The 24,847-nt window shown below is 38.0% G+C and overlaps 1 protein-coding gene across 1 annotated transcript; it reads left to right on the forward strand.

The window, feature by feature from the left end:
• Window positions 1–16,011: 16,011 nt before the first annotated feature.
• Window positions 16,012–24,079, forward strand: LOC142356252 (acetylcholine receptor subunit beta-type acr-3-like; the record flags this gene model as incomplete). The annotated part of the gene is made up of 4 exons (XM_075408197.1): window positions 16,012–16,156; window positions 17,274–17,435; window positions 18,308–18,481; window positions 23,864–24,079. Coding segments are annotated over exons 1-4 (697 nt in total), but the record flags the coding sequence as incomplete, so codon positions are not given.
• Window positions 24,080–24,847: the final 768 nt, after the last annotated feature.

Below are 24,847 nucleotides of genomic sequence, written 5' to 3' on the forward strand. Positions count from 1 at the left end.
TGAAATCTTATGTCGTTATCCTAGTATTGATAGTTCCCATTGGCTTATGAAATCATTGAATGGATCATAGCCAAAGTTGTCAGAGAAATGTTTATGGTTTAAATGGCTTCGAATCTTTTTTCTCGCACTTTTCTTCTGAATTTTTGGTTTTTGCTTGTTTTCATGGTTGTTATTTTCATAATCATAAGACTTATTGGGATGTTCTTTTGATGATTTTTGATTGAAAAATATCCTTGTCTTCCCACTGAGTTGAGGCATAACTTAGCTGATTTTTATCTTCCGTTGAAAGCTATTGAATTTAACGTTGTTGATATAACGGGTTTTCTCAAAAATTTCGTGTTTTTTCTTATATTTGTTCATGCTTGTTTTTTTTTGAATTCATATAGTTAAAAAATGAAGAACTTCATTGCTGCGAAATTTTGTTCAAAACTTTGAACCAAAAACTATTTTTTTTAGTGGCTTCGACACTTTTCTCGCTCAAATTTTTTTGAATTTGCTGTTTTTGCCATTTATTTCTTCATGTGGTCGTAAATTGCTGATTGATCTCATAGGCTTCTAACTGAGGATTGAATGAATTTTGTTGCTCAATGCACTCAGTTTATAGCGAATAGTGTTAAAGCTTAGGATATTGTTCGTTTTCAAAAATTTTTATACTTTTCAGGTTATTTTTCTATTCGTCAGCTTGTAATTTATTCTCATCGTTGAGAAGTTCCATCCAATTTCTTTTAAATCAAAATGTATTTTTTCATTGGTTTCATGTCGTAACTCAAAAATGTTTTGTTTGTTGGACAGTATGCGTTTTCATAAAATTTTGTGAGTGGTCAAAATGTGTAATTCTTTTTCTCTTCTTTCAGCACATTCGCTGACAAGTTTTTGTTTTTGCTTATTTTGATTTTCGTTTTCTCTCTTAGTCCTTTTTTTGGCAGATCTTCTGAGCACTGTAATGAGGCATGGTTATTATGTAATTCAATTAGTACTTCGGTTTTCTAACGATTTTTAACTCAAACATCTGTTTTTAATTATCTCATCATTAAGTTGACAACTAAGTCAAAAATGTAGATGATCTCGGGTCGGAATATTGCAAACGCACATTAGCGAGCATCCTTGTTGGCATGTAAATGCACAAACTTCCCTCAGATTAAAATGAGGTTTAAATAACTGGTTTGTAATCGAGCTAGATAACGTCTAAAATTCGAATGACAGGAAAACGGTAAAAGAACATTCTTTAATCAAGATTACAATACAAATTTTTCAACGATAAGTTCTTATTCAATCACACATAACAATCCTCAGTTCGTTCGTACACATAAGATATCTAAAGTAACACTGGCGGCAAAAAGGCTAGACAGGACTTGTTAGCCTTTTGTGAGCCAATAAAGGTCAATTCAGCTAATGTGTGCCTTAATTTGGCCTTGCTTTGGCCTTAAAAGTAAACCATGCAATGCGTTTTGGTAGTATAATAATTTTATATCGAAGTCATCTTAGTCTAAATTGGGCTAGTTTAGCTTGAAACCGCCCTCAAACGGTTCGTTGCTCAAGGCACATGTATTAGAATACGGATTTTGCTTCGTAAGGTTCGACATTTTTGGGGCTCAAACCACCGGTCTTTAGATTGAGAGTACAATACTATACTAACCGCGCTATGGTTACTTGTTTAGTTACGCATAAAATTTGAATTTATACTCGTTCACATTTCTTGCTTACATTTCTTGCTCGCTTACATTTGTGATCACAACATCCCCCGCCCCAAAAGTGGTGTGGCAAAAATTGGAATTAATTTAACAACGGGTCTGACATAGTTACCGGACTTAGTCCATATTTCGGCGGAACGGGCAAAGCCGTCATCACCAAAGCGAAGTTTTTCGATACGTCCTAGAGGAAAATGGCCTCGGGGAGATGAGTCTTCGGTGAGCCATACCAGATCTCTTGTTTTTAGCTAATCTGAGGCGGATTTTGACCCTTTACTGCGGCAATTCAGAGCCGGTACGTACTCATCCATTCATCGTTTCCAAATTGAGTCGGCATATGATTGGGCCCGGAGGTACCGCTTTCTGTGATCAAAGTTTTCACTTTCAACTAATGAAGGCAGCAGGACGGAACCCGAGAAGGAAATGATTTGGAGTAATTGCGTCAATTTCTGATGGATTATTGCTTACAGAAGTGAGCGGCCGGTTGTTGAGTGTCATTTCAACTAGACAGAATGTTGTTTGCAGCCATTCTTCAGTCAACCGGCGGTTACCGAGAACAGTGTAGAATGTCCGTTTGACACGCGGTACCATGCGTTCCCATGAACCACCATGATGAGGGGAAGATGGAGGGTTAAAAAGCCACTTAATACCTTTCTGTGATATTTTCCTTGCAATCGTTTGCTGGTTTAAGGCTTTAAAACAAGCTGACAACACTTTCTCTGCACCAGGAAATTTTGTTCCCTTGTCTGACCATAGAACTTGCGGTGTCCGTCTTTGTGCGATGAATCTTTCTATCCCCATAATTCAAGAGCTGGAAACCATAGAATTTACGAATTCAATATGGAGTGCTCAAGTTGTAAGGCACGTGAAAAGGAACCCCCAGCGCTTATCAGTTAAACGCTTGACGGCGACATAGAACGGTCCGAAGTAGTCTATCCCTGAGATGGAGAAACGGGGATTACCATAGGACAGACACTCGACTGGTAGATCCGCCATCATTGGCTTTACTGTGTCTGCACTACGCTGCCGACATAAGATACAATTGTGCTTGATTGACCTCAAAGCGGGACGAAGCCTGATGATAGCAAAACGGCGCTGGATGAAAGCTCGTAAGAATTCAGCACCTTCGTGGTGGTGTTCCTTCAAAAGAAACCATTTTACTGCAGGATGGCGGCTATCTAAAATAATGGGGTGTTTGAGGTCATAGTCCGCCTCGACTAATCGTTTCAATCGGCTGGTTGATCTAATCAAGGCATTTGGGCCAATGAAGGGCGAAAATGGTGCAATACGACTCTTCTTGTTAATTTGTTTACAATCAAAAAGAAGTTTTTTGTTCAACTGGAGAAACTGAAGCTTAGCCTCAGCTACTCGAAATTCATCAGGATTGCAAATAATGCGGTCTTGTGTACGATATGAATCATGTTTAGGGAGTATACGGTGATAGGCTGTAATTCGAAGTAGCTTGCTTAAAGAACTGTACCTATCGAAGTCAAATATTTTTTCAGGTTGCATTGTAATGACGGCAAACGCCACCTCTGGCTCAGTAACGTCCTTTTGTGAGTTGTACGAGGATGGTTTTGTTTGAAGGCTATCTCTAATGCTTGTGCTGGGTTGAAAAGGGAAGTGAGAAGTCAACAAAAAGCTTGGCCCTGTTAACCAACTGCTTGTTTGTAAGTTTTCAGCTGACATGCCTCTAGTTCCAGCGTCTTCTGGGTTGTCTGCAGTTGACACATGGAACCATTGATCAACTGTTGTTGACTCTAGAGTTTCAGAAATTCTGTTAGCAACAAATATAGATTGCTTGTCAAGTGAACCCAGCCACTGTAGGACAGTGGTGCTATCAGTCCACATAAAGACTCTGCTCGAAGGAATTGTTAGGGCTTTAGTCATGTCAACTTTCAACCGTGTCGCCAGGAGGGCGGCCTGTAGTTCTAGTTTAGGAACTGTTCAGGGGGAGAACTAGTTTAGGAACTGTTCTAGTTTAGAAACACTTCAGGGGGCATCCCTCGCTTTTCCCAGAACAAAAGCAATTTCGGTACGTTCTTGACTTTCTGATTTTATTTCGGCCCTGAGAAAGGCAACTCAACTAAAGACATCTTGAGAGCTGTCTCCGAAAACATTAAGCTCCAACTGATCGAAAGCTCCTGAGAAGAATTTTCTCAGGATAGTTAGGTTGCATAATTTAGGCAGATCTGAACTCCAGATTTTGAACCTATTCATTATTTCGATGGGCAGGGTGTTATTCCAGTTTTGGCCACTCAGTCTCCAAATGTCCTTCAACAACAGTCGAGCAGTAACCGTCAATGGCGCGACCAACCCAATGGGGTCGAAGACTTTTGCTACTAGGCGGAGGACTAAGCGTTGCGTGACTTTGTTGCTTTCGCCGCACTTCGTGCCTTGACTAACGACTAAGGTATCCTTTCGATGGTCCCATTTTAGACCCAGAACATGTGAAGAAGCTTCTTCATCAGAAACTTGGATAATTTTGGGTTGGCAAAAATGATCATTGTTTTCAATTTCATCGAGTAAGTGTGGTGTGTTGCTTATAAATTTTGTTAGCTTGAATATTCCTAACTTCAATAACTCAACTAAATTTTTGGCTCTACTTAGTGCTTCGTGTGATGTTTCTAGAGAATCCAAATAGTCGTCCATATAGAACTTATCTAATACAGCTTGCGCAGCATTGGGGAACTTACGAATATTGTCTTTTGCTGTTTTCTGAAGGGCAAAGTTCGCGCAAGTTGGCGAATACTTCGCTCCGAATATGTGTCGGCTGTATTGGTATACCATCACTTCTGATGATGGGTCCTCCCACCAGCGCCACAAAAATCTGAGGCAGGGCTGATCGGCGAGTGGGACGCCCACTTGAAGGAACATACCTTCGATATCGGCGGAGATGGCATACTTATGCTGCCTAAAACAGATGAGAGTATAAATGAGACGCTGGAGTAGGTCAGGGCCTGTCAGTAACGATCTATTTAGGGAAGTTCCGTTGAATTTTGCGGCAGCGTTTAATACCCTTCTATTTTTTCCAGGTTGTTTGGATTTATTACAGGGTGGTGTGGCAAGTACCAATCACGGTTGGATCGTTGACTGGGATCTTTTGGGTTTTCTACTCGAAGAACGTAGCCCTTCTCGACATTATCATTTAGGTTATTTGAACATTTAGACCGAAGTTCTTCTTCCTTAGAAAGCCTTTTCTCGAGGGACTTTAGCTGCACGAGCGCTGAGTAATAGTTGTTTGGTAAGTCGAGGTCGTCAATAGCGCAAAGCAGTCCAACTTGATATCTTTGCCCATCGTGCGTCGTGGTGTTCGCTAAGATTTCGACTGCTCTGCGGTCTGCTGATGACCTTGGATCGACTTCTTTCATTGAACCGTAAGACTCCAATTCGTACCAGGTTCTTAACTGTTCTACTAAATCTTTTTCTGGCTCAGTAATAGCTTTGAAGCAGGACGAAACGAAATTAGAGCTTGAAGACAGTGAACCACTCAACACCCATCCTATAGGTAGACGGACGGCTACGGGGGCGCATTTTGATTCACTTTCAAAATACTCAATCGGGCGTATGGCGTTGTACACGTCCTGGCCCAGAATCGTTTCGATATTCTAATAGCTATACCGAACGGGATCCAGAACTCTCAAGTACGGGTAGGTTTCTTGCAAATGGGGAACGTCCACTATATCAGAACCAATGTTTAAGTTCTCCCTAATATATGGACGAACCTGGAAACTTTCACAAGCAAGTGTTTTCTGTTTTAGGTTTTACGGTAACATCAGTCACAAGTGTGTCAATTGTTTGCTGAGTGTTTATCCCGCAAACCGTTAATCTGAGGCATTTTACCTTTAAGCTTAAGACGTTCAGCTGCAGCACTCGAAATCCATGAACGACTACAAGTGGGATCACATAGCGCAGAAATTTTTGTTTTCTCATCAGTGGGGCTAATTAATTCAACCTGTTTCACTTGCAGAAGACCATTTACGTCTGATACTGAGGAAAAAGAGGACGAGCTACTCTGAGTTGGTAGTTTATTCTTACCACCAACTGTTACTGACAAGAACGACTGTGTAGATGGAGCATTGTTAGCTTTATTTCCTTTCTTAAGATTGTTTCTAGGGAAGATACGATCAGCTCCGTGTAGCAATGAATTGTGTGAACTAGTGCAACCAGAAAGATTACATTTTTTGGGGATGGGGCAATTTCTAAAGTGATGTGATCCTTTCAAGCAAGAGTAGCAGAGCCTATTCTCAGCGACAATTCTAGTTCTTTGTGTTGGGTATTCGCTTGTAAATTTTTGACATCGCCACAAAGGATGGTTAGCTTTACAATGAGGGCAAGGTTCATCCTTAATTGGTCTTGGAGTTTGGGTTTTCGTTTTTGCGTCAGTTATTTTTGAACTAGATGCAAAAACATTTGATGTAGTTTTTGTTTTTGACGAGAAAGGCGGCTCTTCAAGGTTTCGTTTTAAACTTGGCTGTTTTCATGCGGTCATGAGTGTCAGATTTTGTCTGCAGCCATTTATTGAAATTCAGCAACGTTGGACGGCCCCATTGGTTCCTCACAATGTGTGAGCACCAAGATTCTTTAAGATTTGGCAGCAGCTTCTCCACGGCTTGATTTACTATAAACGAACTCTGAAGATCGGCATCATACGATAATTAACGAAACACGCCAACCAGACTACCGACGCATAGGCAACAATGTTTTCGAAGTTAGGCATCTTTAGTGGGGGTAGTTTTTCAGCTTATCCAGATGAGCACCAACAATGGCATGTGGTAGGACGAATTTTCCTTCCAACACTTTCATTGCGTCATTGTATAGAGCTCCTGAATACGCGAACTGTTCTATGGACTTCTTCGCTTTTCCAGTTAAAAGTCCTTTCAGATAGGTCAACTTGGCAACATCTGAGATATTTTGGGAATCTAGTGCACTTCTAAACTGTCCTATCCATTCGTGCCTAAAAAGTGGGTCTCCATTGTAATTGGCAAGGTTCCATTTAGGCAAAAGATTCAGATGACTAGAAGTTATCGCGTCAGTAAAATCTTTCACATTGAATGACTGATTTGTGTGAGGTATTTGTGCTGCGGGGAGAGGCGTTAAAGCATTTGACGGGTATATGGGCATCGTTGGTTGATGGGAAAGCGGCGTTGGAGCTGCATGTTTTTGCAAAGGTGCTGACACTGGTTTATTTGGCTGATTTACCACGGTAGCTGTTGAGATGGGGTTTTGATGATAAAAAGTTGTACCACCACTCGAAAACGATACCACAGGTTGGCTCATTTTTCAGTTTGCAATTTGTTGTGCATCCACTTGAGAAACTGACTGGGCTACAGTATCTAAAGTTGGCATTTGCCAAAGCGTTATATTTGGTAAGAGGGAGCTTGCTATTGGATAATAATTTTGACGATGTTTCGGAATTGGGTTATGTCTACTCTGAACGTGTGCATTTTGCTTCTGAGTATTGAACGGTTGGTTTAAGACCACATTTGTGTTGCTTGTATTAGCAACGACGTTTTGATTGTTTGTGCTCTGATTCACAAAAATTGGGATGTTTGTGCATGGACTTAGCATTATATTGTTGTTTAAGTTCGCTGCTTGGGTCTGTTGTTGCTCAGAGTTATTGACATCATTTGACGTCAGATTCAACGCTCCAGCCTGGGCAGAAAGATGGTAAGGTCTAACGGCATTGTCCGATAAATTAACAGCCACTTGAATGTTCTGACTGTCTGATTGCATATTTTCCTCAGGTTGCTGCGCGTCATTATTTCCCAAAGAAAGGAAGTACGATACCCCTCTGGGTGTTCGGACGAAGCTACTATTAGTGTTAGCCAATTGTGAATGATCGTGGAAACCTCCTAATGAGGCTGCGGGACTAAAGTAATGTCTGTTAGGGATGAACCTATCTGCACCTCATTATGTTGCAAACTTTCAACTGGTACATGATCTCTTGATCTACCAAGGAGTGGATTGATCTCCATCTGTGGAATACCAATTCTTGGATTAGCAGCTCCTAAATTTTGTGGTTCCTCTGAAGGCATTGTTTCAATCGCGGCAAGCAATGTTTTATTGGGGTTGGTATTGTTTGCCCACTCAGTTACACGCTCAACAATATCGATATGGTTTGACGTCAGTTGCTCTTCAAATTCGTTACCCAGGCTTTCATCCGAGGACTACATCACCTAGAGCTCGTCCATTTTGGCTTCAAAAAGCCTTTTTCTGTTTTCTGCGCTGATTGTGCTCAGCTCTAGTTGATGCTTTTGTTGAGCCAGTTTTGACTTATTTTCGTTTTCTCTTTCTACCTCTTCTCGCTTGACTTTTGCTATTAGGCGTTTTTGACTTCATGCCATTGAATTCGTCTTTGTACCTCTACTCTACGCTTTCCCTTGAATTTTGCTGGTACTTTGGGGTTCTGTGAGTGACTCGATGTATTGGCGCGCCCTTATCACATACTTATCATGTGTTTCGCTTGCTTCCTTCAACCAGAGTCCCAGGTCCTCGGTGATTTGTGCTTTTTTAGGGTGTTGGGCGGCTAACTTTATTAACTGGTCATTTTTGGATATTGCGGTAAACAAAATGTCTTTGGCCTTGCCTACCATGGTTTCGACTCGTGCTTTTCGTGTAGCGCCTTCAATGGCTTTATCTATGCCTCTGTAAACTTCGTTTACGTTTAATTCGGCTTTAGATCTTGCTTCAATCAATTTTGTTACTTGGGTCAATCTTTAGAACTGCTTCAAAATTGAATTTCAATTAGAAAGAGCACTTATGCAATCAGCAAATTAAGGTTACAATATTAAATTACGGGAATACAATTACAGGGTTAATGGTTTATCAAAGCTATCAGGGACGTCAGCGATGCGTTTCATTTTGTGAGATAAAGTTTTAAGGTTAACGGGGAGGCCGACAAGCTCAGTTCAACAGCACCGCCACTAACAAGGAGGAATTCACTTCCGAGCCATAGCCTTGCATTTAAGCTAGCCACGGCTCGAGAGCAGAATCCTCCAAGAGGGCAGCAACCCTGTTACTCTTCGGACGCGTTTTCTTAATGAGACGATTAAGCTCGAAGCTATAGAACCTTTCAAATGTTAGGGACATGATCTCACAAGAGAAAGGTGGATGCAATTGTGTGTAGTCGTTAACAACTGCTCGGTCTTTCGCTTTGCGTTTTGAAAGCAAATATTTAAAGACGTGGACTACAACGAAATCTGTTTGTTTAAGTGCTGCAAAGATTATGGTAGCTCCTTGCCGGGGGCAGTAAACTAGAGCGCTTATTTTGTTCTTAACAAGATTAAGCTCCTAAATCAACTCTTGTGCGGATAATGGGTTATGATTGTTCTTGTGATGAGGTGTTAAACTTTTATTTATAGCGTCGTGCCAAGTAATAACTTGTCTGCGAGTGGGTACTTAACGCTTAATTTATACTGCACAGTTTTCCTCTGCTTCAAATCTTTGAAGCTCAAGCCAGGCTCGGCAAGGGAAGATTTTACGTGACGGGAGTACTGAGGTTAAAGCAATTTGCCTATTGTTCGACTGAGGGAGCAAGCACCAACAATAAAGAGCATTTGCATTTATTTTCATTGGTCATAAAGAGTTATTAATGATAACTTTGTTTTCGGTTAAGTGAACACTAGGAAAATTGTCCGCCTATTGAATACTCGAAAAAAATTTCGGCTAATTGAACACTCGAAAAATTTTCGGCTATTTGAACACTCGAAAAAATTTCGGCTAATTGAGCACCCAAGTTATTCGGCTAATTGAACACTGGAAAAATTTTCGGCTATTTGAGCACCCAAAGTTATTCGGCTAATTGAGCACTCAATGTTATTCGGCTAATTGGGCACCCAAGTTATTCGGCTAATTGAGCACTCAAAAAAGTTCGGCTAATTGAGCACCCAAAGATTCGGCTAATTGAGCACTCATTTTTTTCGATTACTTGGTTATAAGTTGGGGCTACGCCGCCAGTGTGGATATAAGTAGCAACAGTTTGAAATAGAGTTTACTTGTTTAGGATGTTGAAGACTAAAGTCTTGTCTTACAGTTTTTTCCTTACTTCCCTGTCCCAAATGAAACCTTCCGAACAGATGTCCAATCCACTGTGTGCCAGAAGACCAAAAACTGTCACGGACTTAGCCCCTTTTCGCCACAACACCAACAGCAGTCACTAACCCGGGCTCTGTGCACCAGAAGTACCAATAGTAGTCACTGACCCAGCCTCTCTGCGCCAGAACTTCCAATAGTAATCACTGACCCAGCCTCTGTGCACCAGAAGTACCAATAGTAGTCACTGACACAGCTTCTGTGCGCCAGAAGTTCCCACAGTCGTCGCTGAACCAGCCTCTGTGCGCCAGAAGGTCCAATAGTAGTCACTGGCCCAGCCTATGTGCACCAGAAGTACCAATCGTAGCCACTGACCCAGCCTCTGGGCATCAGAAGTTCCAATAGTCCAATAGTAGTCACTGACCCAGCCTCTGTGCACCAGAAGTACCAATCGTAGCCACTGACCCAGCCTCTGGGCATCAGAAGTTCCAATAGTCCAATAGTTGTCACTGAACCAGCCTCTGTGCCCCAGAAGTTCCAATTGTAGTCACTGACCGAGCCTCTGTGCGCCAGAAGTTCCAATAGTTGTTTTTGAACCAGCCTCTGTGCCCCAGAAGTTCCAATAGTAGTCACTAACCGAGCCTCTGTGCGCCAGAAGTTCCAATAGTTGTTACTGAACCAGCCCAGCCTCTGTGTACCAAAAGTACCAATAGTATCCACTGACCCAGCCTCTGTGAGCCAGAAGTTCCAATAGTTGTCACTGAACCAGCCTCTGTGTGCCAAAAGTACCAATAGTATTCACTGACCTAGTCTCTGTGCGCCAGAAGTTCCAATAGTTGTCACCGAACCAGCCTCTGTGTGACAGAAGTTCCAATATTTGTCACTGAACCAGCCTCTGTGCGCCGGAAGTTGACGTAAAGCGGACAATGTAATCCATCCTTAACCCGATTACTTTCACTCGGTGGACCAAAATATTCGTGCTAGATAACGTCTAAAACTCTAATGACAGGAAAACGGTAAAAGAACAACCTTTATTCAAGATAGCAATACGTAGTTTTCAACAATAAGCTCGTATTCAATCACACATAACAATCCTCAGTTCGTTCGTACACTTAAGATATCTAAAGTAACACTGGCGGCAAAAGGCTAGACAAGACCTGTTAGCCTTTTGTGAGCCAATAAAGGTCAATTCAGCTCATTTGTGATTTAATTTGGCCTTGCTTTGGCCTTAAAGTTAAACCATTCAATGCTTTTTGTTAGTCTAATAATTTTATATCTAAGACATCTTAGTCTAAATCGGGCGAGTTAAGCTTAAAACCGCCCTCAAACGGTTCGTTGCTCAAGGCACATGTATTAGAATACGGATTTTGCTTCGTAAGGTTCGACATTGTTTGGGCTCGAACCACCGGTCTTTAGATTGAGAGTACAGTACTATACTAACTGCGCTATGGTTACTTGTTTAGTTACGCATACAATTTGAATTTAAACTGTTTCACATTTCTCGCTTACATTTCTTGCTCGCTTACATTTGTGTTCACAACAGTTTGCAAATTAGCCTTAAAGTTTATCATGTCTCATTAGAAATTTGTTATATATTTTAGGTTTCAAGTAATTATGTTAAAAAATCTCGGTAGTTTATGATTTTGTCTAATTTAAACACATGTCCGTAACAAATAGCTACAAAAGATGGGTTTGCTAAGACATTTATTTACCCTGTAATGAAACTAATGAAACTATCTGTTCAGAGGTCATATCTGTGTGGGACCTCAAATCTGACTGCGTTACAAAAGAATGCTAATGACACAGCTCTGACAATTTGAAACAGCTGACAGAGGCATTTTAATTAGAATATAACTAGAATATAAACCAGATATTTATAGAGGAACCCCTATACATTCCTCATACAACAAACTGCCATTGAAGAAATTTCTAAAACAAACTGAGAAGCAACTTTCTGGATATCCTGTCACAACCTTTGGCTATGCCACACCTCGTCTCAAGGTGAACTCACCGACTTCCAAATTGTAATTGTAGCTTCTTCATGTAGCTCAATCTGTCTCTTAGCTAGTACTTGAAGAAAGAATTACTTTTTCATGCAAGGGTTTCCAGTCCATTGTTAAAGAAGTACTTAAAATTGAATTAAAATTTGGAATAGAAATTTTGGCGTCCTTTGAGAAACTGTTTTGCTGTCATTTTGGATTTTCTTGTCTGCTGCTCTTAATACTAATTCATAAATAATATAATAAAAAACAGATTCATAAAATAATCTGGGTTTGATGCAGATTACGATTAGCACGAATTTTTTTTTTACCGGCAAGGCTCACATGGGCTGCTAAAATTAGCGAAAACAACAATTTCGAATCCTTTCAACCCTCAGTCCACCCAACAGTCACAAAAAACCACCATTTTTAAAAAATATACGACAATAATTCCACGTGTCCTCTCATAAATTTTGGTTGTACTTTTTGTTGAGTCTCAAGGGGGTAATTTCCATGGAGCGTAATTGAACATTCTTTATTCCAGTTATTTCCATCTCAGCCTGTACTTGAAGAAATACAAGCTTAGATGCGATAGTCTCAAAACATTCAGACCGAAAAAACGTTTATGTTTGATTTGAAGTTGGTACAAATTTTTGGCGCCATTTCTGTAGTTTTGTTTTTTATTGTCTGCTGATCTTAGCTCTTAATAAAGCAAACACACTCAAGATTGGTTTCACCTGGTTTGTCGGATAATAAAAAGTGTTCACTTTTTGGATGATATTATTTCAAAACCACGTGTACTTTGAATCCCCTTTTAGTGGTACCGGTTAATGAAAATAATAAAAAGTATCGTTGTAATTATCCTACTTGTAAAAAAAGCTTTGAATTATCTTATTTCGAACAAAATCGATTCCTGTCTTGAAAAAGATCCAGAATGAAATTTCTCCCTATTTTGCTGATGAGTGCTGGTCTTTTCTATTTGGTGGAAACTAAAAATCTGACGGACTTGGAAGTTGACCAGGCACTCTATGATAGGGTCATACAATTCCTCCCCCGACACTCACCTCCCGTTGACTTTATAAACAGGGTCAGCAAACAATTTTCGGATCTATTCTGTTTCGCCCCCCATTGTTTTTTATGACCCCCGAGTTACAAATTATATGTTGTTAAATAACACGTTACTAAGTAAGAAAATAGCACTTGCGTTGGGACCTATTCAGAAAATAAAACTGAATAGGTCCCAATTTTCAAACGGACCAATTTCATTAAAGACTGTCACTAGGTTCTGAATTGAATTATCCTAAATCACTCGTGTCTCCTTTATATAATATACCAATGATCACGAGGGCCTATATTTGATCAAAAATGTATACAAAAAATGGATCTTTTCCGTTTGTGCCTAGACGCACATACCATATTTTACTTAAGGATTTACTATGTAATGACACGTGCTCCGTAATGAGGGGAATGCATAATGCACAGGGGGAGGGGGAGGGTAGGAGGATGGCACAAAAGGAATAGATCCAAAAAAATAGAACAAAAAAATAAAAAAAAGGAAGTTCTGTTCTGAAATGACCTTCTCTGTATATTAATTGGGGAAAAGTGACACCAAAAAAGATTAAATCAGCATTCCTCTAACCAAACAAATTCTGTCCGGCTTGAATTCTCAATAAGTTGTTTTAGTGAGAAATATAGATTAACACTTGACACTGTTTTTCATGCTTAAGATCTAAGCTTAGAGTTGTACGCGCAATAATAAAGTAAAGACACTTCGCACAGTTTCTTTAAAAAACGCTTATATCCGTATCTGCCTTACAAATTCTCATCAAAAAATATTATTCGTCTTATCTATAGTCTTTAAAGTTTCAATTTGGCGATATTTCTTCATTGTAAATTTGTTAGTACAAAAAAATGCTTGAAGTCATCTGAAAGTGTTAGTTTTGACAAGCGTTAATTAGCTCTTAAATACATCTTTAGGTTGTTGCATCGGCAACAAAAATTAAACATTACCAGTAATCTACCGGAAAAAAATTTTCGAGTAAATTTTTTACTCGTTTTTATTACCAGATTTCACTTTTCCAAGTTCAAAAGTAAAAACTGCTTTCCACCACAAAATGTATTTGACGGAAACGCTCTTCGCAAAGAATTGTGCCGCAGATTAATTGTGACAGAATCCTTCATTTTAATAATATTAAAACTTTAAATCGTTAAATTGAGCGCAAAAGGATTAAAAGGAATAAAATTTTGTGGCATGCCCTTACAGCCGTAAGTAAGTGCTTTTCACATTTATCTGATCCTGTTTTTCATTCCAAGCCTTTCAATTGCTTTGTGAAAACCACTTTCTCAAAATTTAAGCGCTTTCCGCATTTAACGAAAGTCGGCGCCCGAAAACGCCAACCACTTTATTGAGACACTTTATTGCTTTCAGTGATCGACAGATAACCTTAAATTTAATTTCAATTATTTAAGTGCTATCGCATCACCAAAAAACAGATCGTTTGATTTCATGATGAAGTGGCAATCGTTTATATGCAGACTTTGAGATCAGGCTACCATTAATGCAGACTAAAAACCTAATGCGGCCCCGCTGCGATTACACAGAAACAAAATTATTTTTATTATTATGGCCTCAACTGAAAAAAGTTTGAGATTGAAAAAAATGAGCTTGTGAGGAATATATTGGAAAGACTGGAATAAAAAGAATTTTCTCCGGAATTTAAAAGCCTGTGGGGTGTTTAATTGAGTGCAAAACAAATGTCGGTTTGCCGAACAGCGTCTACAATGCCAAAGCAGTGTCTAATTGGTGATGCGGAAGTTTCAGAAAAAAGCAGATCTTGCCAGACAGAGTTGAGAAATTGCTGAACCGGTGAAAGTAAAAGGGTCTCTGCCATTATAGGGTCTCACCCCCCCCCAAAAAAATACCCCTCTCCCTCACCCATTACGTCATGCTTGCCATCATTGGGGGCTCTAGGTTATATGACCACTAAGCTGGGAAAATTATGTCGCTATTCATAATAGGGACCTTTTCCGTATGTGCCGACCCCCCCCCCCTTTCCCTCTCCAATACGTTATAGAGCTATATTACATAGAAAACCATCATGAACAAAAAACGCCACGTGCGTCTTAGGGGGTGAAAATATTAAGCACCACTAACCCCCCCCCCTCCCGGAGGCATAAACGAAAAAGATCCCATGAAAACAGGCACTGAATAAAACCTCAACCAATTTAAAAACAATTTGATCTCACACTTTTGAGAAGGAATTCTGACTAAATTTCAGAAATTGTTTGTGGATTTCCATCTCTATCAAGTCATAGACGTTGATCAGAAGAACGGCTTCTGGTACACGAGAGCAGCAGTTTACGTAACATACTACTCTAACGCGATAAAATGGGATCCGAAGGAATACAACGGCATTACCCATTTGAAACTCACTCACAACGAGATATGGACAACAGATCTCGGCAAGTTTTTTTAATCAATACGTTAATATTCGGAAAGTGCATTTGAAAAATAAAACTACAACTTTGTGAAAATTGAATAAACAAATTGAAATTAAAACAAATTGAGGTAAATTGATATAATCATCGAGACACTTTCTTAGAAAACAACTTTAACTTCATCAATACGTTGATGGAGTTATAAAGATATGATTTTCGCAAAAAGTAACACAAGTAAGTTTAGCAAGTTAAGTCTATTCGTACGAGAGTTGTTACTGGCTTAAAATCATTGGAATGTTTCGCTCAATTCTTCAGTTTTCAAAAACAAATTTTGAGAAGATTCAGTTTTGGTAGGGATTGAAATCTTAGCTTCCTATGATTACAACATACCACCGAAACCAAAAAAGAGAAAGTATCTGAATGAAACCGAACAAACCGACAAATGCTGCCTTAGTTTGACTCTTTCTGGAGTAGGGAGAATCCATTTTAATAGTAACAAATGGAGGGGGGTGTCTACCGCCAACTTTTTGACTACATTTGGAAATTTTGTCTTCTGAGCTCAGAATGGCTCCAAATCAAGGCTTTGCTGTGCCACCAAAGTTATGCATTATGTACGCAAATGTACACATCTATTTGAAATGAGTGAAAAAGTTGGCGGTAGACTCCCTCATTCTATCACAGACAGATCCACTTGACTTTATTAATTGGTCATGAATGTCATCATGAATCCAAAAACATGGCAATTTTCAGTAATCAAACTTTTGTGATTGTTTAAACGTCTACATAATGCTGCTAGTTGCTAAAGATCGGCTGCTCCTTAAATAGTCATCCTGGTTCCTAATGCAGGTAGATCAACTTTATTTTTAGTGATCATGAATGCTATCGAGATCCAATACAATTCGGACAAAGATGTGTTTGTGATGTTTGACGGGTTGGTTGCACTGAAGAGTTCTCTCGTGTCTGCGAAGCTAGCTTGTAGCTCTGACGTCACACACTTCCCGTTTGATGAACAGACATGTTACTTCCATCTGGCACCAATTTTCAGCCCAATTATTTTATACAATTTAAGTGAGAACAAAATTTTTAGTTTGTGAGAACAAAAAAAACCTATGAGAACTATCAGATATATACTATTTATTTCAGATTCATTAAGCAAATCTTAGTCATTTTAAAAATTCCAGAAAACATCAATAAGCTTGAAACAATTTTCCTCGCCCTTGCTAAGTATTATGTATCTGGCAATATTTCAATCAGGAGTTTCCATCCATTAAAAATTTATAAATTTTGCGCTCAAGTTATGTTTGAAAAGCGCTGAATGCTCAATTCATTTCTCACAATTTCAGCGCACTGCAGCGCTTTTTAGCACAATATTTTTTACGGTTTTTGAGCTGAAGTACAGGAAATTTTAACATCAGCGCTTTTCATAAATAAATTTTGGACAATTTTTCGACGGGCAAACAATTCACATCAAACTCTTGTCGTGTAAGCTGTTATCAGTTCCCTCGCTAAAATCGTTCACTCTAAACATTTATCTGGTAAGATATGATAAGTTTGAATATTTATCGTACAGCATTTTTTGTTTTGAGACCTCATAGAGTTTTTTACGAAGTTTCAGCAACAGGATCATTATCTGTTAAGTGCTGATTGAAAAAAATATCAACTGTTTCTCGGCATTTACACAAGAAATGGTCTCTGATAAATAAGAATATATCATTGACAGATAATTGATTTTAGAAAACGTGGAAAAAAAATCAATTTTTAATCAAAACCGCAAAAGTTAGAAGAACCCTGAAATGCAGCGGCATCGATAGAGCAAAAATCAGGAAAACAGGAAGCAAGATTTTAAAACAGTTTAGTCGACATCTACAGCAATCACAAACGAATACAGAATTTTTTAATTTCTCATTTAACATTTTATTTGCCTTCACAAAAAGCAACCCTGTAAACCATAGATAGTCATAGCAAGAACTTAATTTTATCTTTGCCAGGAAGAACCAATTCAAAAAATTGACAAAAATTCTTTTTTGCTCACATAAAAGTGCAACAGATGAAAACGCTTTAACTTTTTTCGATGATGACTCAACAATAAACATATTGCCTTTCCTTCCAAAAAATACATCTGTTCTTTTTTCAGCAAGTTTGACTTCGGAAGCATTTCTCGGATACTTGGTTGAAAGTGACCAGTGGGAGCTGGTTAGACCAGTGAAAACTTATGTGGAACCATACAGGGTACCAGACAGCCAGGATTTTGCAGCCCAGGTGCGGTTGAGACGACGGCCTCTATATTTCATCATAGGCAATTGTTTCCGGTGACTTCAACTGAAGATATTCTGGTTAAATTTTTGGCTTAATCTTTTGTGGTTTATTTATAAAATCGCTCCAAGCTACTGACACAAATCACCTTAATAAACCCTTTAATAACAATTAGTTACGGTAGTCATAAGTTTTAAAAGCATCAAAGTTTACTTTAAAAAGCGCTGAACTTAACTTTTACTTCAAACTTCAAGACGAATTTAATTTATTTTTATCCAAGCTATTGAATGCATGTATGTTAAAGCCATGCTTTCTTTACATGTAAGTAAATTGTAAGTACTTGCATGTAAATTAGCAAATAAAATTGGGGTCTTTCTCATTATAGCCCCCCCCCCCCCCCCAGCTTAGTGCTCAGATAACCTATAGCCCCCCAATCATGGTAATTATACCATAATGGGGGGCTATAATTTCATGGGGGGGGGCTATAATGGGAAAGACCCTAAAATTGAACGCCAATAGGAGAATGAGTCATGATTATTCGAAAGTTCAAAAATTGGAAGAACAATACAAGGTTTCGAATTCATTTGAAGCCTCCTTTCAAATCGGTTTAAAGATAGCGTTTCGGTTTTGAAAATTACATGGAGTTGCAAAACAGGCATAGGTTACTTTTAGTATTAGATGTACGGTTAGCAAATACTTTTTTCTGAACTATTGGTGTGAATTGGGGTGAATTGGGGTGTGGGGGGGGGGGGGGGGGGGAGGTTGTAAACGGGGGCTGTAAACGGAAGTTATAACCAACTTTTTACAATAAATTTGATAACTAACGGAAAAAGTGGGAAACATTTGCGGAGTAAGTTCTAATCTGTCCCAATGTACTACTCTACCTTCTATCAACACTGGTGTTTGCATTGCCAGTGGATTCCGGAGACAAGATATCCTTCATTTCGACAATTCTTTTGGCTGAAATTGTGACTGTCTCCACCCTGAACGACATTCTGCCTGAAAGTTCTCTGGGGTTCCCAATTATTGCATATTTCATACTTGTTATTATCATACATCTCAGCATTCTCTGCATCTGCTCTGTCGTTGGTAAGTTCCAATCAAATCAGTTGGCGTTTCTTTATAAAAATAAGATTATATTAAATATTTCTCACGCTGTTAGGATACCAATTTGAATTATGCCGTTTAAGAGATGATTGGCGGGACCAATAAAAGTGGAAATGCATTTAGAATGAATGGTTAAAATGATCAATGGTTAAATCATTAAATTTTTAAAAAAATATTAAGTTATTGAAATATTGAATATTCATATAAGGTCTAAATTTTTTAAAAAAACTAGCCAATTTGTGACGCATCCAGGATGTGTCCCGAGACCGAAACTACTAATTGCCACGGCCGTTTTGGGTCTTAGAAAGGGGTTTCAAAGCGACACAATTCTCGAAGCAGTTTGAACGAAGTTTCAGTTTTGCTTGTCGTCTGGAAAATACCAAAATTCCGTCAGATTGGTCTGATTACTTTGCTCATTTTGGTCTGTTCGGCAAGTCCAGAAGTCCAGCCAAAACAAGTGCTGGTTTTCGGCAAAAAAGTTCAGTTGTGGGGAACTGAATGTTTTTGTAAGCAGCAGTGGATATCTTCGGCAACCATTATGAACACGCAATTGACATTTTGACAAAACCAAATTGGCTTCAAAATTGAGACTTTAAATCGAGATCTTTAAATTATTGGGATCTTTTGAGATCTTTAAATCTAGGGTTTACCCATCAACGTGGATCCAAAATAGTTAATTCTTACTTTTTGACTGAAATAGCTAAACGAGTATATTATAGATTTTCTTAATTATTTTTTACTAGTTTTCAAAGCGTTAATGCAAAATATCTCTAGAGTGAGGTTAACAGAATTTCATGTTTTTTCATACTTGTATTTCAGTCCGTTCACTTTGACCAACATCCATTTTCGGTCTCTTTAATACGGATATTAACCTGAACTTGTTTCCGATGTTTTTCTCCCATAGCCTGCTTCCGGTCTCTTCTTTCTGGCCAAAGATATCGCCCTGTTTCTGATTTGTCGTAGAGTGGTCTCCGCTCCATGTTTTGGCCTTGATCTGACCATGGCCAATGTTTGTTCCGACCCCCACTTTAGTGGGGAGGGAGGAACTATATACTCAAATGGGATTTTTTTGTTCAGTCAATTTTGGCCGATCGATATAATCATCGTAGAGAGTTGTGAGTGGTATCATTAGAAATCCAGTCCAGCGTAGAATAAGGAATTAAAGAGATTATTTCATTTTTCGCTTTTCATAGGGAGTTGTCGAGGTTTAAAGTTTTGTGAATAATTGCTTTTTTATTCACTTTTTCAGTATTTTTGATCAAATTTCCGTCAATTTTGTTTAAAAAAATGTAAAAAATTTTTACTGTACTGCTTTTTATATCATCTCTAATGATAAAATTATTTTTTTGACAAACTGAAAACTCTGTTTAAAAATTGATCTGTAAAAATTTTATAGTCTTCTTGAGTTTTGCCTTCATTTGTTATACTTTTTGCAGCCCTACGACTTAGTGTCCCTAATTAAAGATTCAGTTAATTTTTTAGCAGGTATAGCTGAACATAGACTATTCTTTCAGTTTTTATCTATTGTCTCTTATGACTTTGAATATATTTGTTTAAAGAAAAGACCGATGAATTTTTGAACTTTGCCACTCTTTTACCTTATTTCTCTCAACTTTGGGCGCAGCCTCTGTAAAAACAGGCAAATACCACTTCCGTTTGATTAATATATTATTGCTGGAAACGGTTATATATTCAACTTTTGTTTTCCTTATTTTGATACTACGCGTTTTCAAATAATTTTTTTTCATTTTCATTTTTGAGCATAATTGCATTTTTTATGAGTCCATTTCGTTTCCTTATCGAATTATCACATTGCGGGAAAACCTAATTGAAAGAAAGCATAATAGGAAACCTGAACAGCGCTGAAAATGTGCGTATCTGTATATTTTAATTGTTTTTGTTGAATAGTTTATGCTTTTTGGGCAGAGACCAAGCTATCTCGCAAAATTTTGTGAATTTTTGTTGATTTTGAATGTTTGTCTTTCCTTTAGTTGTTGTCCGCCATATATTCAATAAAAATAGGTCTGAATTGCTTCCCCAGGACGTATAACTCAACCTAGATAAAGATTTCAGTTTATAGCTGTTTTAATGACTTTCAAATTAAATTTTTTAAAACAGTCTTTTTCAACTGTCTCTTTTTGCTTTTAATTTGGTCACCATGTAACTCAATCTCACTTATTATAAGTCTCAATTACATTTGATGATTCATCCACTTTTATTGTGCTTTGTTATACGTTGTGACTGATTGCTTCGACCAGGTATTTTCAAGAAAAAAGTTTTTAAGATTTGTATACTGTTCAATTTTTGGGTTTCTTCTTGTTTTCGTGTCTACGTTGTCCTTTTTTAGGGAAAACTCGTCGATGTTAGGATGAGGAGAAAACGATGATTTACAGTTATTGCGGGTTAAATCTTATAAATATAGGGCCTTTAATAGTGTGATGTCGTCAAATTGTTTGAAGTTTTGGCTTTTTTGTAAGTTTGTTATGTATTTGTTATTTTGTGGGGTCGTGGCGTGGTCTCATTATTATTAGGCCCAGTTGGCTTTCTGAGGTGTTGCAACCAAATCCATCGCTTTTTATTGAAATCTTAAATCTGTTATGACTTTTGGAAATAATTGTTTCAAAAACAAATTTGTGTTTTTGAGCTTTGTCATTTTTTGAATTGATTTTGGTCAAATTGCAGTTCAGTCTTTTTAAACATAGGTCGGAATCTGTTTGCAGTGAGCTATAAATTAACCCTTGTAACAGTTATAGCGTCAAATTTTTCCTCGGCTTTTTTCTACTTTTACTACGAGACTTCATAAAATTTTTGTTATTTTTATAAATTTGTACATTGTAGAGGATTTTTGTTATATTTATGGTTTATAACAAAAATCGTAAGTCCCATTGATTTTGAAATTTTGCGCAAATGAAGATTGGATTCTGTTGTCTCAATTGCTTCCTATAGAGATATAAACGAACATTTCAGTGATTTCAGGTGATATCTAATGACATTATTAACTGTGAAGTTAATTGTTTTCAAAAAAGAAACGTATTTTTTAACTTTGCACCTCTTTGCTATTTTTTGCTTTTTGTCCACCTGCTAACCAGTTCCATTGAGAGCAACTGTTTAGTTAGCAGCTGTTTATTTTTTCTAATGAAGTATATGTTAAACTGTTTTGTTTAGATTTTACCTGACGCCAGTTTGATTTTGTTATGATGTTTTTTATTTTAGACATCGAGTTGTGGTAGTACATAATGTTTGTTTTTTGATTTTTTAATGGTTCTTTTTACTAGTTCTAATATCAAAAATTTTCATCAGTCTCTAACGTGGCATTGTTATACTCCATTAGTTGCTTATTGAACGATATCTATGTTTTTGATCTCTTGATCATTTGGTAGCCAATTAAGTTAAGAATGTGGATGAGCGGGGTTGGAACATTATGTACGTACGCACACTACCGAGCCTCCTTGTTTCAGTCTAGTCTTTAGTGACCACAGTCTGTCTGGTCTATCCCAAAAATACTTTTTTGCTTTCTTAGTTAAACCTTGTTAAACGTTGACCAAAGTAGACAACTCAATCACTGACAAAATTGAGTATATGCTCTAGTAGATGCTACTAGAGGCTCAAGCACGCGTTCCTAAATAAATCAAAACTTCTCAAGATTGGAAGTCAAGTTCATGTAAAGTCATGTTCAGAATTAAAAAAACTGGAAACTGTTACATGTGTTGAAAATAAATGTTTTTGACGTCAAAAATATGGAGAAGTTTAGTCATCTTGAGGCCTTGTTAAAATGGGATCCTGAATTAATTTGGTATGGAAATTAATATGGATTTGAACAGAATACTCATCATAAACTGGAAAAACTGCATGACAATTGACTATTCATTAATGTGTTGCATCATTTCCCAGGTTGAGGTGCCATCCGGAACTGACCTCTGATCAGACCGTGCCAGACAAAAGTAACCTTTTATCAGACCATCCCAAAACGGAGTGCCCACTGATCAGACTGAAGGCATGTGAAACACCGTGTGCGCTCGGAGTGCGCTCAAAGTTGTATTTGATCATAACCTTGCCAGACGGAAATGACAGCTGAGCAGACTCAAAACAGATTATTGTCCGTACAAATGTTCAACCATGGCCCCGACCAACCTCAGACCATTGTCCAAACGATAGTGCGCTTGAAAATACTTCTGATCAAATTATTGTGCGCTCGAAAGTCTGTCCTGATCAGACTATTGTGCGCTCGATATCGCCTATGATGAGACTCAATTGCGTTCGAAATAGTTTGGACAGTGCATTGTTTTCACTGATAACGAATCTTTTTAGATTTTCTATGATACAATCATCTAGGAAAAACTAATTCTAAAAGTATTGCAAATAAAAATGAAATCCAACTGTTGAGAAAAAATTATTTAGTATACCTTTAGTGCATATTTCTGATTTAATGGATGAACAAAGACAGCTTTCCATAGGTTTCCGCAGTTAATCATAATTTCTTCTTAATGTGACCGGCATTTAATATCAGCTGAACCCCTTTGGTTCTAATCTGAGCTATCAGACTCTAAATGTGTCTCCGATCCTTAAAGAATGCTGCTCATTTGTTACCTCATGGCAGAGCCAACATCTCTCAGTAAAACATTTTTAAAAAATAGAAAAAAAATGCGCTCAAATTAGTCTCTGATCAGTTCCGATAGCGCTCAAAATCTTCTCTAATCCGCCGCTGATCAGACCAACTCATACGGAAATGGCCTCTGATCATACTTAAGTGCGCTCGAACCAATTAACAGACCTTGTAATTTTGGTCTGGAAACGCACCGTGCGCGTTGCAAATGAGTCTTAGCATAGGTCACTTCCATCCAGCACCTCAACCTGGGTTTTGAACATTTATGTGTTCACTCTATATTTAAATGGTGGCTTGGCAGCATTACTCTATTCTCACTTTAGTAATGCGTTATTGCTTTTATTAAGATTTTTTATTGAGTCTTATTGAAACAGACTTAAAATCATCCAACGGGTTTATCAAGCAAAAAAGCAACAAAAGGTTTTAAAACATTCATGTAATCAATTATTGAGCAATTTTGTTCTACTAAGAACCCGATTGTCTCGTCAACGTGTGTGCAACAGTCTCAAAAATTGAACCGGGCAAGGGTTTTTCCGGGCAAAATCAGGTATAAATTCACGGTTATCATACATTGTTTATATCGACCCGCCCTCTATCCAAATCATAACCAGATCCTATTTTATATCCGTATAATCTTAAATGACTCCATTGATCCAAGTGACTTATTTGAAATCTTGTTATTCACATAAGGTGATGAATTCCATGACTTCCTATCTGCTCTATTTGGACATCCTTTTCCGTTTATAATTTGTGTGTTCTAGTGAACAAAATTAGCCAAGCGGAAAAGGAACCAAACAAATTTATCAGGAAAGCAGCATCATGGCCCAAATTGAAGTTCCTACGTATTAAACCAGTGATTGCAAACGCAACAGGCATTTCAGAACGAAATTTAACTACAGTAACAGAGGTTGAAGACATTAAATTAGAGGTCAAACCAGATGAGATTGAGGTCACTGAAACACCATCAGTTCATAAATGTACGACTTGTTCTCATCTGTCTTCAAGCACGAGTCTAAAAGTGACACCCTGTCCTATGGAATACGTTGATATATGGAGAACTTTTGCGATTGCTTTAGACCGAGCATTCTTTCTGGTTCATTTTGTATTCCAAACTGCAGTACTTCTGACCATGTATTTCAAATTTTGAAAAAAGAGGATATAGCAGTTATTAAAAATGAATTCAGTCTGGCATCTGGTATTTTATTAAACTGATTGAATCAGAACTCATTTATTTGTTTTTAATGCTGTTTGTTAGAAAGGGTGAGAGAGAACAACCTAATGTAAATTGGGTATAAGATAAGCTCGCCATAGCTTGACAAGAAACTCTACCTGTTCAAATTTATCTTGGCTAGAGCAATGAAGCCTTGAGGAACAAGAAAGAACGTGAGAACGGGTTATAAGGGATGTCCAAGTTCAAGAGTTTAAGACTAGTTGGTGTAAATGGGTAGCACACTAGTCTTGCAAGTAAGAGATGCTGGTTCGAATCCAGTACTGTTCCATGTTCACAACAGTTGCACCTGCATATAGCCCTTAACACTATTCATTTTTCAAAGACCTAATAATCTGTTTTTTTTCCAATCAAGCACAACCCTCTAAATTGAGATTATTAAGATAAAATACCGGGTAGGGTGAGGGCGGCAGGAAAGAGATAGAGGGGCTAAATACGATGATTAATTCATTGAAGTGTTTCTGTGCAATGAATTTTGTCTGCTTTTTAAAACAGGTAGAGCGGAGGAGACACATCA

The sequence above is a fragment of the Convolutriloba macropyga genome, unplaced genomic scaffold, assembly GCF_964194025.1.
Source record: "Convolutriloba macropyga unplaced genomic scaffold, txConMacr16.3 SCAFFOLD_3027, whole genome shotgun sequence".
Lineage (NCBI taxonomy): Eukaryota > Metazoa > Xenacoelomorpha > Acoela > Convolutidae > Convolutriloba > Convolutriloba macropyga.